Genomic DNA, 14,704 nt, shown 5'->3' with positions numbered 1-14,704 from the left:
CAAATTTAGAATATGTATGAAATACGTTAGCCTAATAAAATTACTGCAGAAAGACATCCATATTGAAACATTAACATAATGATGATGACTTAACGAAGGAACCGCAGTTATGTTTTTAACCCAAAGAAATCGTGCTTGGTATTCCGTAGCCATGACCATTTACTCTACATTTTCAACTAAGATAGAGGAAAGATGATTCTCAATGATTTTTTTCTATATTTAACTAGCAAGTTCTTACCACTCCAGAAAATATGTAACGATAGGCTTATGGAAAAGCAATTTCCTAAAAAAAATTAACAGCTACAATACAGCTTTCTTTTGACGATACTACTGTTGTTTGTTTTATTCCTGTAACGAGTCATTTTTTTTTTCTTCTAATAGCTTTTTACTGCCATTTGATGCCTAATTTACCATTAAATGTGGAGCACGCATGTCATGGGCATGCTTAAGCAATATCCTCATTGACTCTTGGAGTCGTGCATGCCAAGAGGCGATATACAATTAAAATTCAATGAACGAACTTTTCCTGTCGGCCGTTTTAGAAGTATTATAAAGTTATAAAATTTGAAAAAAATTTAATATAAATCAAACATCTACATGATCAGCTGCCAAGGCAGAGCATGTTTTTATTTCATCTTGTTAATATATTTCAGTTATAAAAGTGACAATTCATGTTATTATTTAAATGTACATATTTGATGACTACGGCATGAATAAAATACCTGTTTGTTGGATCACTAGGTCCTTTACATGTCACATAAATCATATCGGTGGACGCAAATGGCAAAGTTTATTATATTCTAATTCGGTTAAGCCGTTATAGATTCAATATCTGACGTTTAATATAGAGATTTGACATAAGCATATCGACCCGTATGTTTAGGGATTTTGATTCTATTCTAGTGAAGTCTTTCAAACGTAGATCTTCACTTGATTATATAAACTTGTGTGGGATAAAATATGCACACACACACGCACACGCACACACACACACACACACACACAAGAACAACAACTTTAAAATGGAATTTTTAAAATCTTGAAGTGGAAATAATCCCTATTGGAGTTTTCTTAGCTTCAGTGACACATATTAAATTCTTTTGTTTTTTTTTTCTTGGAAGATGTCTAAATCACTATTGAAATCAAATTTATTTTAATTACGATATTTATAAATTTAAACAAAAAAGAACAAAATACTAAGAGTAAGATCGTTACCCTTCTTATGTTGGCGCTTTTATGTATAACATGAAATCATTTATGAATAGGTCACGCATGGAAAACTGCATTATGTCATTATCATTCAATGTTAATTCTTGTTTACTCAAGGATTTTGTTACTTCTAAATTATATAGTATGTGGAACTTGTATATGCGCGTGCATAACTTCCCTAGAGTATAGATAATTATATTTTTTAGGTTAAAATATAAAGTTAGATTTTATTTTATGTTGTAAAGAGATGCTAGATCTGCATATAGTTAACATAAACTATAGAAAAGCAATAATTGCTGTTAGGGGTGAAACGTTCCTGTCGTCAAGTGACGGATTATTTACATCACGTGACAACAGCAATATGGCCGGTGCCTATACACCTGCACGCACCTGCGAAAAAAAGTGAAACCACTTATGCTGCAGGTAGGGACTAAATGTGAATAAAATTGCGTATGCTGTCCTTGCATCGAGCAAAGGTATGTATACGTATATAATTTGGCGAAATTTCGAGAGTTCTACAAGAAGTAGATTGGTTTCAGTTATATTAAGAAACTGCTATTAACATTGGAACCTACAGCTACACCACACATATTTGTGCCATAGCGCGAGGGATTGATGGTGGAGGGTATTGTAGGGGGCACAACGTATTATTTGTCATTGGTGTAACCCATACCTAGCCTCCACTATCATTCCTTCATTTAGGGCCCCAATCTTTCAGACTCACACGACTGCAGCCGGTACGTTCTCTACTGTACAGTACAGTACAGTTAGCCCAGACAAGTTTTGTGGTTTCGGTTACGCTTATATAGTTAGGATTTATAGCAACCAAATAGGTGACTGTCCTGTTTGTTTCTGAAGTTGATTCAGTTATTTTTGTTTGTGCCATTAATATTAAAACATATTCCAGTTGTGACCAATATCCGATTACTTGTGTGACCCAAGTCTACATACTTAATTATCCTTTCACTGACAAACGGATTGTGTGTATATATATATATATATATATATATATATATATATATATATATATATATATATATATATATATATATATATATATATCTATATTCCAAACAGACATTACTATAATTGATGCAATTCACTTGTGTGCTTAAAAATATTATTCTGGTTATTTGTTGTGTGAGGTGGAAGCTCATGTTTGGTGTACACCAGCTGAACAAGGTCATAGTTCATTGTCATATTGACTCTAAGAAAAATGTTTTTTTTTGCATTTTATCTTGAATTATTTTATCACCAACTTTAACCAGACCTCACAGCTACATGTCATTTGTGTGGTCAGCAGGTCAAAGTTCAGTGTCGTTGTGTCTGAATTTTTCTTTCTTTTCTTTCAACTATTTACCTTTGTGGATGACTTACAGTTTGAGTAAGAAAAAAGACTTTGGATTTTGTGGTCAGGTGGTTGTTAGTCAAGATCACCCTAAACGAAAGAAGAAAACAAGTGTCTGAATAATAATTTTTGTTCTTGACAAGATATCTTGACCAAACTTTGTGGATGGTTTGCACTTAAGAAAGAAGAATTTGATTTTTTTTATGTCAAGAGGTAAAAAGTTAAAGTCCATGCGACTGAAAGAAAAATGAGTTTTTCACAATAACTTTTGTATTTGAATACAGTCCTTGACCAAACTTTGCAGATGGCTTGCATTTAGGGCAAACATTTTGAGGTTTACCGGTTCAAGACCATGACCATGGTAAGTCTGATTAGAAAACAATGCTTTCTCTACAGCAAATTTACTTCAAGACCACATACCTTGGCCAAAATCATATAGACCTTGGGACTATTACACATGGGGTGGGCTTCTAATGTACCATTCATTGTACTTTTGTTTCCTATATATTTTATGTGAATCTTACGAGTCTGATGTTTGATTAACTGTTGACAAATAAATTGGATATTGGATTAGCTTGAATATTTGTGAAGGTGGTCTAAATGGAAATGAAGAATTGTGACCTTGCATTAGCCGACTGATACAAACTACAATTGATATAGAAGATGTGTGTGCTAGATAATTACAGGTGTGTGTGCCAAATAATTACAGGTGTGTATGCCAGATAATTACAGGACTTGATGTTAATGATCATAGCCTTACAAATTGTGAGTTGGTTGCGGAAAATGCAATTTCAAGCTGTTGCATATTTTTGGGCAAGTATCGGTACTAAAGTTTTCAATAATATATGGGAAATTGTTATTAATACTCCAAATATGTAAATGCTTCAGCAAAAAACACATAAATGATTCTAAAATGTAAAATGTAGCTTGTTTGGCATTGATTCCAATTAGCCTCTAAGAATATATGTAGCATGTCGTCCAATGCTTTTGTCATACATGTATCTACTGATAACATGTTGTGGACTATGGCATAACTTATCAGGCTGGAACATGGTATATCTCTTTCATGATGAATTATTTTATTCATAAATATGGAAATATTTCTCATGTATTTTGTCTTAGGCAAGATCTATTAGTATGTCTCCTTTGATGACATGTTCTGTAATATTTTTTGTACAATGGCCGATTGCACATTTTGTCCTGACTGCTGATCGCACATATTTATGTCACATTTCATCCTCTAGTTATTCTACCTAGTAGGTGCTAAATACTTTGTTTAGGCTACAGATCAGTGAAAAACATGTAATTCTTACCTATTCCTTGTCATTCTTACCTGTTCCTTGTCATTCTTACCTGTTCCTTGTCATTCTTACCTGTTCCATGTCATTCTTACCTGTTCTTTGTCATTCTTACCTGCTCCATGTCATTCTTACCTGTTCCTTGTCATTCTTACCAGTTTCTTTGTGATCATAGTGGCTGATTTTCTTCACTTGCTTTTGGAAGATAAACAGTGCTCAGTTTCAATAATCAAGGGCTATAGGGCAGCCCTCTCTAACACTCTTAAATATTTTAATGCCGGACCATCGAGCTGCACTCACACTTAGCAGACATATTTGACAACGATTTTTAAATTTTCAGCCAACATACAAAAACAATATAGAGAACCTGAAGCTTTCATCCTGTTGCTAAGGACTCAATCAGTAGACTGATTTAATCTCTACTAACTGTTAACATCGCTCGATGGAATGGTGAGCGAAGTTAATAGATTGTCCCAGATATGCGGCAGGTTATAATGGCCCCCGTCACTGTTCAGTGTTGGTTCATGCACACGGATGTAGATCAGTTCCTTAACCCCAAGTTCAAACCAGGCTTGTTCTTGATCCAAGTTACAGTATGGCCAGGGCCAACGTTGTGGATGTGCTATGATAATTCAGCAAGCTTGAACTTGGTCTTCTATGTTCGTTAAATCTTGCTTCCTTTCTGTTTCTCCAATGTAGTCATGATGGCACGGACTTTCACCTTGTCCTTCACACTTAATGTGATAGATTTCCACAAATATCTATCTTATTAGACTTGTGCATGTTGGTTGAAAAGTTAAAAACATTGTCAGATATGAATAATATTACTACACAGTTGAGCTTTCACTAAAGTATACCTAGCAGACATGATCAGGTAATGCAAGCTACAAAGACTTTGTCTTGTTGGCTAATGCCAAACAGAATATTTCTTGTTTTCTTGTGGTTACTAAATACCACTCCTATTAACCTTTGGGTGAAGCTTCCTTTGAGAACCATGCTCTCCTTTGCACCACGAGATAAAGGAGTGAGCTTCATGCCCCCAGAGCAAGGCTGTATAATGTTAAGTGGAAATTATAAGTTGGTTTCTCTTCTTTGCCAACCAGAGTTGTAGCAAATATCCAGTTTCCATTAGTTGCTCCACTTCATATTGAGATTCCTTGTCTCAGTGGTGTCTTTGCTGGGGATGATCAAGATAGACTTTAATGGTCACGCTATGCTGTTTTTCTTGGATTTTCACCCTCTGGTAACTCCAGAGTGCTTTTCAATACAGTTTCATTTAAAGTCCTGGCTGGTCATTGTTTGAGACTTGAGAAATTATGGGTAATTTACAAAATTATTCTTAATGTTTGGGATTGTCCAATAATGTGCTTGGGTATGTCATAGGATGTTTATGGTATAAACAGTGCAGATAAGTTTTAATTAACATGGAAACATGTTGAGTGCTTCATTCAAAGCATTGTTTAGTTCCGCTAGCATGTGCTAATAACATGTAGGTAAGAATTGAATGGGGAGAGCAGTTCATTTGTACAGACATGAGGTAATTAAGAACTGTTTCACTGGAAAAATACAGCTGACTGTAATGAACAGTCAGTAAACCAATAAACATGATAACTGTCAATTTTAACAAGTGATGTGGTTAGTGTTGTGCTTTGCTTGAGCTGTTAGGTGTCTATGGTATATACCTATGTCCCCCTCCCATGATAAATATAAGAATTTATTAAATTTAAGGAAATACAGGCAGATTGGTGTGGGTGTAAGTTTGTGTCATTGAAATGCTTTTGAACATTAATATTTGCCAAGTCATAAGAAAGAAGTGAGACAGATGGTGAATAATTAGTATTGTACATGGACAATTTAAAAACTTAACATTGTATGCGTTTGACATATTATTGCTGAAGGACACACAGGTCAGCTGGAAGATGGTCTCTTCTGTAATAATCAATCACCTGCTTTGTAACATCAGAAACCCGGGTTAAACCCTATCATCTGCATTTTTAGTGGTTAAAAATTTCTTCATATTGACTTGTAAATTTTTTTTTTAAGTTTGTGCTAGCTTTTGCAAAAATAGCCAAACAGCAATCAAAATTAACACATGGCAGTCAAAATTTACACTTGGTGATTCTCTAAAAAAAAGAACATACATGTATTTTGCAACTGAAAATATAGGGATTTGTGTTGTTTTAATATATTTTCATGGTTGTATAGGTGATACATTGGAATGCATTTCTGAACAAAGGATTATAAAGAAATGCATGCAACTTTAAATATTTCTTTTATTAATTTGATAAGAAAAGTTTGAGACAACAGTGGGAATTATTAAATAAATACAAGTTAATAACAAATAATAATGAAAGTTGAATAGGAGAGAGATCCAGAGAGGAAAATTCTGTAGTGCAGAGATTTTATAATACTATTACAACTAATAGTAGTACATGTAGTAGTAGTAGTAGTACTTCTACTACTACTACTACTACTAGTAGCAGTAAAAATAATTTATTTAAAGATGGTGGCTCATTTGGTTAAGGACTAGTCTTCCTTGAGGCCCTTTTGAGAAGAATGTCTGATAATGTACATCGTACATAGGATAATAGGAATTTCTATTTAAGTTTAACTTGTCTTCAGTACATATATAAGTACAAAATCTTATTATAATCTGTTAGTAACACATACAAGGCCAAAACCATCATGATATCGCTTCTTAAATACTGTAATATTTTTTGAACTTTTTACATGCAGTTTAAGCTTTTTCCATAGAACTGCACAAGAGTATTGGAAGTCTTTCTTAAATTAATTTGTTCTAGGTTTTTGGTGGATGAAGATTTCCATGTGACGGGTCAAGCATTGAGTAAGACCTGAATAAATCCTGTAGATACTTTGGTGCATTACCATGTAGAGGTTTATGTATGAGAACTCCATTGTGATAATTTTTTTTGTTTTCAAATGTAAGCCATTTTTGTTTGAATGAAAGGTACAAAAGTTTTGGGAGAAAACTGTGATGATTAATTAACAAATTCTTTTGACAGAACCTTGAGTATGGGAGGATTTTTTTCTTGGGGGTTCAGCAGTTTACTTTGCCTTGCAGTGATCACCTCTCCTAACTGCTAATGACAGATGTCATATTGTTTTCTCTTTTACAGGATGTGGCTTTGTATCAAACATCAGCAGCTTTATTGCGTAGGAACTATGTGTTTGATCAGCATATTGTGAAAAGGAGGGCTCATTGTGAAAATCAATTCTAGTTCTCAACTTCATGAAGTAGTGGTGATGAAAATTTCAGAGGACATTAGTACAAGAGATTGAATTTCCCTGCTGTTTGAATTATGTGATTGTGTGGAATGTCTGAAGGCATTCGGCACAGCTCATCCATGTCATCCCTGTCATCCATGGATAAAGGACAAGATGGTACGTGTTCTTATCCTTCTTTTTATCGGTACTTGAAGGCTTTAGTGATGAGGCAAGGATGTATGTCGGGCTGTGTAAATTTTGACAGTATAATTATTTTTAAAAATGCTTTCTCAAATGAAAAGAAAATATTTGGGAATAGACATCATTAATCTTTCTAGCCATGGTTTCTTTGGAGTTTACTTCCACCTCCATATAAACTCATGGCAAGCAAAACAAATTCCAGAAGTATTGTCACATAAATTTGCATTTATATTATTTTTATGAAGGAGGTGTTAAATTGTAAATGAAAAATGTTTGACAGATATATCCTGATAGTCACCTGTTCCATACAGCAAGAAATCTGATGCAACTTATGCTCATTCACTCATTTGAAAGTGTCCATTGACAAGAACTACTCACATAACTTATGCTCATTCACTCATTTGAAAGTTTCCATTGACAAGAACTACTCAAATAACTTATGCTCATTCACTCATTTGAAAGTTTCCATTGACAAGAACTACTCACATAACTTATGCTCATTCACTCATTTGAAAGTTTCCATTGACAAGAACTACTCACATAACTTATGCTCATTCACTCATTTGAAAGTTTCCATTGACAAGAACTACTCACATAACTTATGCTCATTCACTCATTCGAAAGTTTCCATTGACAAGAACTACTCACATAACTTACGCTCATTCACTCATTTGAAAGTTTCCATTGACAAGAACTACTCACATGATAAAAGCAAAGGAAACATACAAATGTTGAGACAATGAATTGAAGTCAGATTGGCTGCTGCATCTGATGGAACAGTGTACGTATGTAATCATAAAATTAGAAATGGCTACAGGCTTTAGGGTTTTGTCATTCAGTGTGAATTTACAAGATGTCAGACTTAGAATTTGATCTGGTAATATTCTGTACATATCACCAAAAGTACCCTTCAGCCAACTGCAACTCAAGCCATGAGAAATACCAGTCTGTATCAATTGTAATATTTAATAAATAGCCGACACTTGACTCAGTAACCTAATTTATCAGACTGTAGGCCCACATCTGATAAGGTACACTGGAATGGGCATTTTAAAAGCAAATATATGTATATAGTAATTGTATATGTTATGTGCCTTTAAGAAGGATGTTATGAATAATAAAATTAACAGTAATGGGTTGAATTTTATGAAAGTGTTTGAGTGTCCATTTAATGGACCAACCAACAGAAGAAACTGACAAATCAAAAACTCCTCTTAATGATATGTATACAAATATGCAAGCTAATGTGACAGAATACTTGTCTATACAAATATGCAAGCTAATGTGACAAAATACTTGTCTATACAAATATGCAAGCTAATGTGACAAACTACTTGTCTATACAAATATGCAGGGTAATGTGACAAAATACGTCTATACAAATATGCAAGCTAATGTGACAAAATACTTGTCTATACAAATATGCAGGGTAATGTGACAAAATACATGTCTATACAAATATGCAAGCTAATGTGACAAAATACTTGTCTATACAAATATGCAGGGTAATGTGACAAAATACATGTCTATACAAATATGCAGGGTAATGTGACAAAATACGTCTATACAAATATGCAAGCTAATGTGACACAGTGCATGTCTACAAATATGCAAAGCTAATGTGACAAAATACATGTTGCTAGGATAAGTCCTTCTGATCAAAAACAGCTATGAAATTCAAAACATAAACCATAATATGCAGATCATCATCTGATGAGGAAGAAAGTCCTTGAAATTTATTGCATGTACTTGTATTTATTGATGCTGTTAAATATTATGTAGTAGTTAGACAAAATGATGAAGTGTTTGACTGCAACTTTCTTTCTTATTTTAATGTGGTCAACTTTTTATTTCACCTATGTTACATTGATACATAACTTCTCCTTTTGTGTGTCTTCCTGTACACTCAGGTTTCTTTTTTTTATCATATTGCATCATCTGTTCAGATTGATATGCCAGTCAGTTTCAACTTATTACATAATTGTACTTAGGTTCCATGGATGTCATCAGCGCATAATAAGTAGGTATCAATTTGACTACTGATAAGATGTTATTTGAACATGACTATTTGACATCATTTGGTCATTTGTTTGGCACCAGTCTTAAGGCAGGGACGGATGTGAAGATTTTATCTATAGTTACAATCCTTTTGAAATGGAACTGCATACCATATCAAGGATTGCATTTAGGAGTGTTTGACATTTAAGTTTGACAGGATCTTGATAACATTCAGCTGTTGGACCTTTAAATTTGACAGCATCTTGATAACATTCAGCTGTTGGACCTTTAAGTTTGACAGCATCTTGATAACATTCAGCTGTTGGACCTTTAAGTTTGACAGCATCTTGATAACATTCAGCTGTTGGACCTTTAAGTTTGACAGCATCTTGATAACATTCAGCTGTTGGACCTTTAAGTTTGACAGCATCTTGATAACATTCAGCTGTTGGACCTTTAAGTTTGACAGCATCTTGATAACATTCAGCTGTTGGATCTTTAAGTTTGACAGCATCTTGATAACATTCAGCTGTTGGACCTTTAAGTATGACAGCATCTTGATAACATTCAGCTGTTGGACTTTTAAGTTTGACAGCTTCTTGATAACATTCAGCTGCTGAAGGACAATTGCCATTATTTTTGATCCTCTTAAGGAAAACTGACTTAAAGTGAAAAATATTATAACAGTCTAAAGCAAAATTTACTTGGAAATATTATGTTACCCTTATTTTCTGGGACATATTTACATTGTGTTAGAAAGATATACCTGGCAAATATTGTCAAAATATCTGTCACTTCATTGATGGAGCAATGGTTACAAAGTATGGTACTATTTTTTTTCCTTGTGTTAATCTGATATTTCTTATCATTAATTTATAGGATGGCACAATAAAGTTACAATAATTTTTCATTGTCCATTATTTCATTTTATTTATTGGATTAATTTTGAAACTCTGTTCTCTCTTTCTCTCATTTTAATATTGAGTTCTCCTCACATTGATTGATTTTGTCTCTTGTCAGTTCATATATTTGCTTTCATTGTTCATATCAATGATGGCATTTTAACCATTTATTTTATTTGCTGAGTTATTCAGTTCTAACAAATGTACTCTCTTACATTGTGTCAGAGCTTTGTTTGATTGAATTTGGAGATAAATGATTGAGTTCAGTAATCAATATTGCACTTTCTGCAATGAGGACACAGCTGTTTTGCAAATATTAGTTAGCTATGTCCTTTTTAAAACATGTAGGGTAAAAAATAGAATTCAATCCTTGCCAGCTTCCTACACTTTGTGTTCAAGGTTACTTGAAAGTCAACAAGCACATTTCAAAACAGCAACCACAATTATTGAAGCTACAGTGAAAAATTATGATCTATCAGAGAACATAAGGTGATAAAAATTTATGTGCAAACAAACTAAGTACAGACCGATGTTCCAAAAGGTCATCTGGAACCCAGCAACTAAACATGAAGGTCCAGTTATGACTGAGGGTGATGAAATAACAAACACATTTAATTAATGTTTGGCCATCTTAGCTTAGAAAACATTAAGAAACCCATTGTAAACTTCCTCGTGAAAAATGAAATTTCTGTTCAGGAACAATTCTAGCCAACACAAAATTTTCAGTCATGCAATATGATCGAATCAAAATACAAATTTGCAGACTATTGGGACAACAACAGCAACAGGTTTAGATAGTACTGGACCACATAACCTGAGGAATACTTGAAATATAATATAATCTGATAACATGTTTACATAATGTAAGCATTTATCCAGTTCAGTGTTTTTGAAGACATAGAAATTTGCAAGTTACCAGTTGAAAGTCGGGAAGCAAAGATATTAGCTACAGACCCATCTCTATCTTACCAGCTCTATCTAGACTCCTTGAAAACAACAACACCAACCAAACCTCAGAGTAAACTGCTCTCATTAAAATCATTCTCATTAACATAGATTTTTAACAGACACAGATACAAGGTCATGCCCTGTTGACATTTAGGTTGTCCAATCAAATTACAGCTTTCATCTTTATGAAGTGAAAAATGTCATTGGGTACATAATGTTTCTAATCGTCATACTCCAGAACATGAAATGCAATGCCTTATGTGATAAGTTGCTAAAATTTATTGAACCTGGTATACAAAAGATTACATGAACTTGAACTTAAATGTGTTTGCTTATTGTATAAGAACTTATCATAGTTTTCTGGCATCTTGTACTTGTACTTTATGAAGCTTAGTATAGAATGCGAGTTTCTGTTAGTAAATTTTTCTTGATTCTGCAAAGCAGGACGATTTTTGGATGACAGTATTTTACAGAACTTTTAAAAGTGGTGATCACATTGTAAATGATTATCTACAGACACACCTTCAAGCTTTTCATGTTGAACATTGTCTAACTGATGATTATTTACTTATAATAGATTATTTTGGGTTCCCTAACTGATGATAATTTACTCATAATATATTATTTTGGGTCCCCTAACGGATGTAATTTTTGTGATGCCCCCAAAATAATACAATATGTTTTACCTTCATTTTATTTTGTTGTGCTCAGCTCTACTATGGTCTTAGTCTAATCTTGTTTGGATAACTTCAGTATCAGAACTAGTTGTACCAAATATGCAATGTTGCATCATCTACAAAAAAATCTGTATTAGTGGATTCAGTATTTAATGGAAGAACATTTACATAAATAAGAAAGAGGGGCTTGAAACAGCCTTGAGTGACCCTTCAATGAATTGAGCAAGTTTTTATTTAGCAAATATTGCCAATGTTTACTTGCTGATCCTTTGGTTTAGATATGATATAAGCCAGGTTAAAGAAGAACTATCAAACATGAAACTTTGGCAGCAGAATTTCATGATAGCTAGTCAAGGAAAACAATTACAGTCAAAGAACCATTATTAGTTTCTTGTAGAAAAGGATATGTTAATTTGGTGAGTTTGGCTTGGCATAAGTGATATTTTCTAAATACTGATTTTGTCGAATGAAACTGAAAGTAAGTTTAAAAAATTTCATAAACCTGCTTAGCTTATTGCTTTTCAGATAATTTTCATAATATTGGCAGAATGTATATTGGTCTGTAGTTTCCTTGAGCCTCCTTTTCAACTTTCTTAAACATACGTGTAACCTTTGCACATTTGATATATCTGGGAATTTACCACTCGTTATAATTAAGTTTATAATATGCATTAATCATGGGTGCAATGTCATTAAGTTGAGAGAATTAAGTATACAGTGTATGACAAACATCAACTTCACTAACATTAGCTATTGAAAAATATTTATAATCAGGAATTTTAGCACTTATTTAATGATTGGAAGGCATTATGCTCGCTTGGGATGTCATTCTGGTTCTGAATACACTTGCTGGATAAGTGGCACACGCCACTATAATTAAACTCAACAACAACTTGCTGGATATGCTTGTGAAGTCATTATTGAACAACATTTCAACAATATCAACATTATCTTATACAGATGTTGCTATGTCATCATTTTGCTTAAGTCTCCAGGCATGGTGGGAGGGGAACAACTGTTCTTGGATGGGTTCAGCTGTTTAGATGCTTCCAGTTTTACTTTCATCACTGGCCTGTATATTATTTTCCTTTTTTCCTTATCAGTCAGGTATTCCACCATGTTCTATTGTTAAGTATGGAAAGTATGGTTTACCTCCAGATGAAATGGGTTATAGGCAAGACTGGACAAATCTAGTTCTTTGAAGTTTAAGTGGGTGACAGGTAATGAATTCAATAAAAGTGGACCTGTAACTTAAGTTTAACTAGATGACAAGTAATGAATTCAATAAAAGTGGGCCTGCAACTTAAGTTTAACTAGATGACAGGTAATGAATTCAATAAAAGTGAGCCTGTAACTTAAGTTTAACTGAATGACAGGTAATGATTTCAATAAAAGTGGGCCTGTAACTTAAGTTTAACTGGATGACAGGTAATGAATTCAATAAAAGTGGGCCTGTAACTTAAATTTAAAGTTACTGTAGGTTACATGGATCTAATAGCTGAACAAGACCTCACTTACCAAACACATGTTGAAATTATTATCCTAACAAATTACTATGAAGGAATGTGAGGAATTTCTGAATGCAAACTGGTTAAACTTTGCCCACCAACTACTACTGGTCTTTATTTAATAATAATAATCATCATCATCATCATCATCATCATCATCATCATGTCTTTATGTAAAGAAGAAGCTTGTTCAGTCAGTAAATGAATATTCCATTAGGCCTTCTACAATTGCATGTTTATGATGTAAGAATTATCCAAGTTGTGGTGTCTTTAGACAAAAAAATCTATTATGGTAGATAATTGTACTCCTACTGCAATAAAATATGTACAAGGATAAGGATATGCAGGATTCATAGAAAGATTTGTAGTGAACCAGTCTTACACATCACAGGCAAGTGATTTGTAGTGAACCAGTCTTACACATCACAGGCAAGTGCATGAAGCACATTGTTTTAAATAAGAGCAGTACTATATTATTCAAAATCATACAAATGCTTGTTTTATATCTTGGATCAGAATATGTAGTCAAACCAGTCAATAGCAAGTATCAGCATAAGACAAGTGGCTGCTTAATTCAGGTTTCTTTCACATTAATTTGGTGCAGAGGACCTAACTAAGACCAAACAAAAAATATGTTTCTGGTAGGCAAACCATCCCTTTTATTCATTGCCAACCCTAGGACATTTTTCCAACCCTAGTTTTAAAAAAAAAATGTTTAAAAAATCCTTTCTGTTTGAGGCTCTCTGAATTTCAAAGTCTAGTTTTTTTACAAGGGCTGAACATTTCTTGAAGTCTGGAATATAGTACCTAGAAAATAATGCTGGACATGGTTGCTTTCCTTGGGTAAAGTTTCTTGGACTAAGTCTTGATTATTAATAATTATGAATAGAAAAATAAATTTTATTTTGTTTGACTGCTTTTTGTTACCAATAATTTGCTTTCCAGATTTCATACAATAATTTCACATAAAGAGATTGATGTAATATATTAACATGTCATTTAAGGGATCTGCACCATAGTAAAATCCGTGGGTACGTGTGAAAGCCTGCCAGTAGCTTCTCATGGGTCGGTGGTTCTTCCCTGGGTTTTTCAGTGTTCTTCCTCCACCATTAATACTGGCCGCCATGTATAGCCTATCGTGTGCTGAAAAATGGCGTTAAACACTACAACAACAACAACAACCATAGTAAAATCCTACACACATTTTGCCATAACCTTTAAAATTTGGTTCATTGTTGTCTTTCAGTAGGAAATACTGCGTTTTCATTAAGATTTTTATTTATATTATTTATCTAATGGCAAGAGCCCTGTACTTAGTTTTGAGCAAGACTTTCTTATATAAAAATATGCAAAATTTGTAGAAAATGGCAATGAGGCTAATATCAGAGAA

General features: G+C 33.5%; 1 protein-coding gene across 1 annotated transcript in view; it reads left to right on the top strand.

The window, feature by feature from the left end:
• Positions 1-1,574: 1,574 nt before the first annotated feature.
• The window catches only part of LOC149806453 (tubulin polyglutamylase TTLL7-like), a 162,319-nt gene continuing 149,189 nt past the window's right edge, over positions 1,575-14,704 (top strand). The window contains exons 1-2 of the mRNA XM_089953540.1: positions 1,575-1,685; positions 6,993-7,257. Coding sequence (XP_089809666.1) covers positions 7,191-7,257 — 67 coding nt within the window. The 5' untranslated portion in view covers positions 1,575-1,685; positions 6,993-7,190. The remainder of the gene's footprint in view (positions 1,686-6,992; positions 7,258-14,704) is intronic.

Source organism: Sinohyriopsis cumingii, chromosome 1 (genome assembly GCF_028554795.1).
Source record: "Sinohyriopsis cumingii isolate HCF-2022 chromosome 1, ASM2855479v2, whole genome shotgun sequence".
NCBI classification, from domain to species: domain Eukaryota; kingdom Metazoa; phylum Mollusca; class Bivalvia; order Unionida; family Unionidae; genus Sinohyriopsis; species Sinohyriopsis cumingii.
The sequence above is the reverse complement of the archived record's forward strand: the minus strand, read 5'-3'. Positions and strand labels throughout refer to the sequence as shown.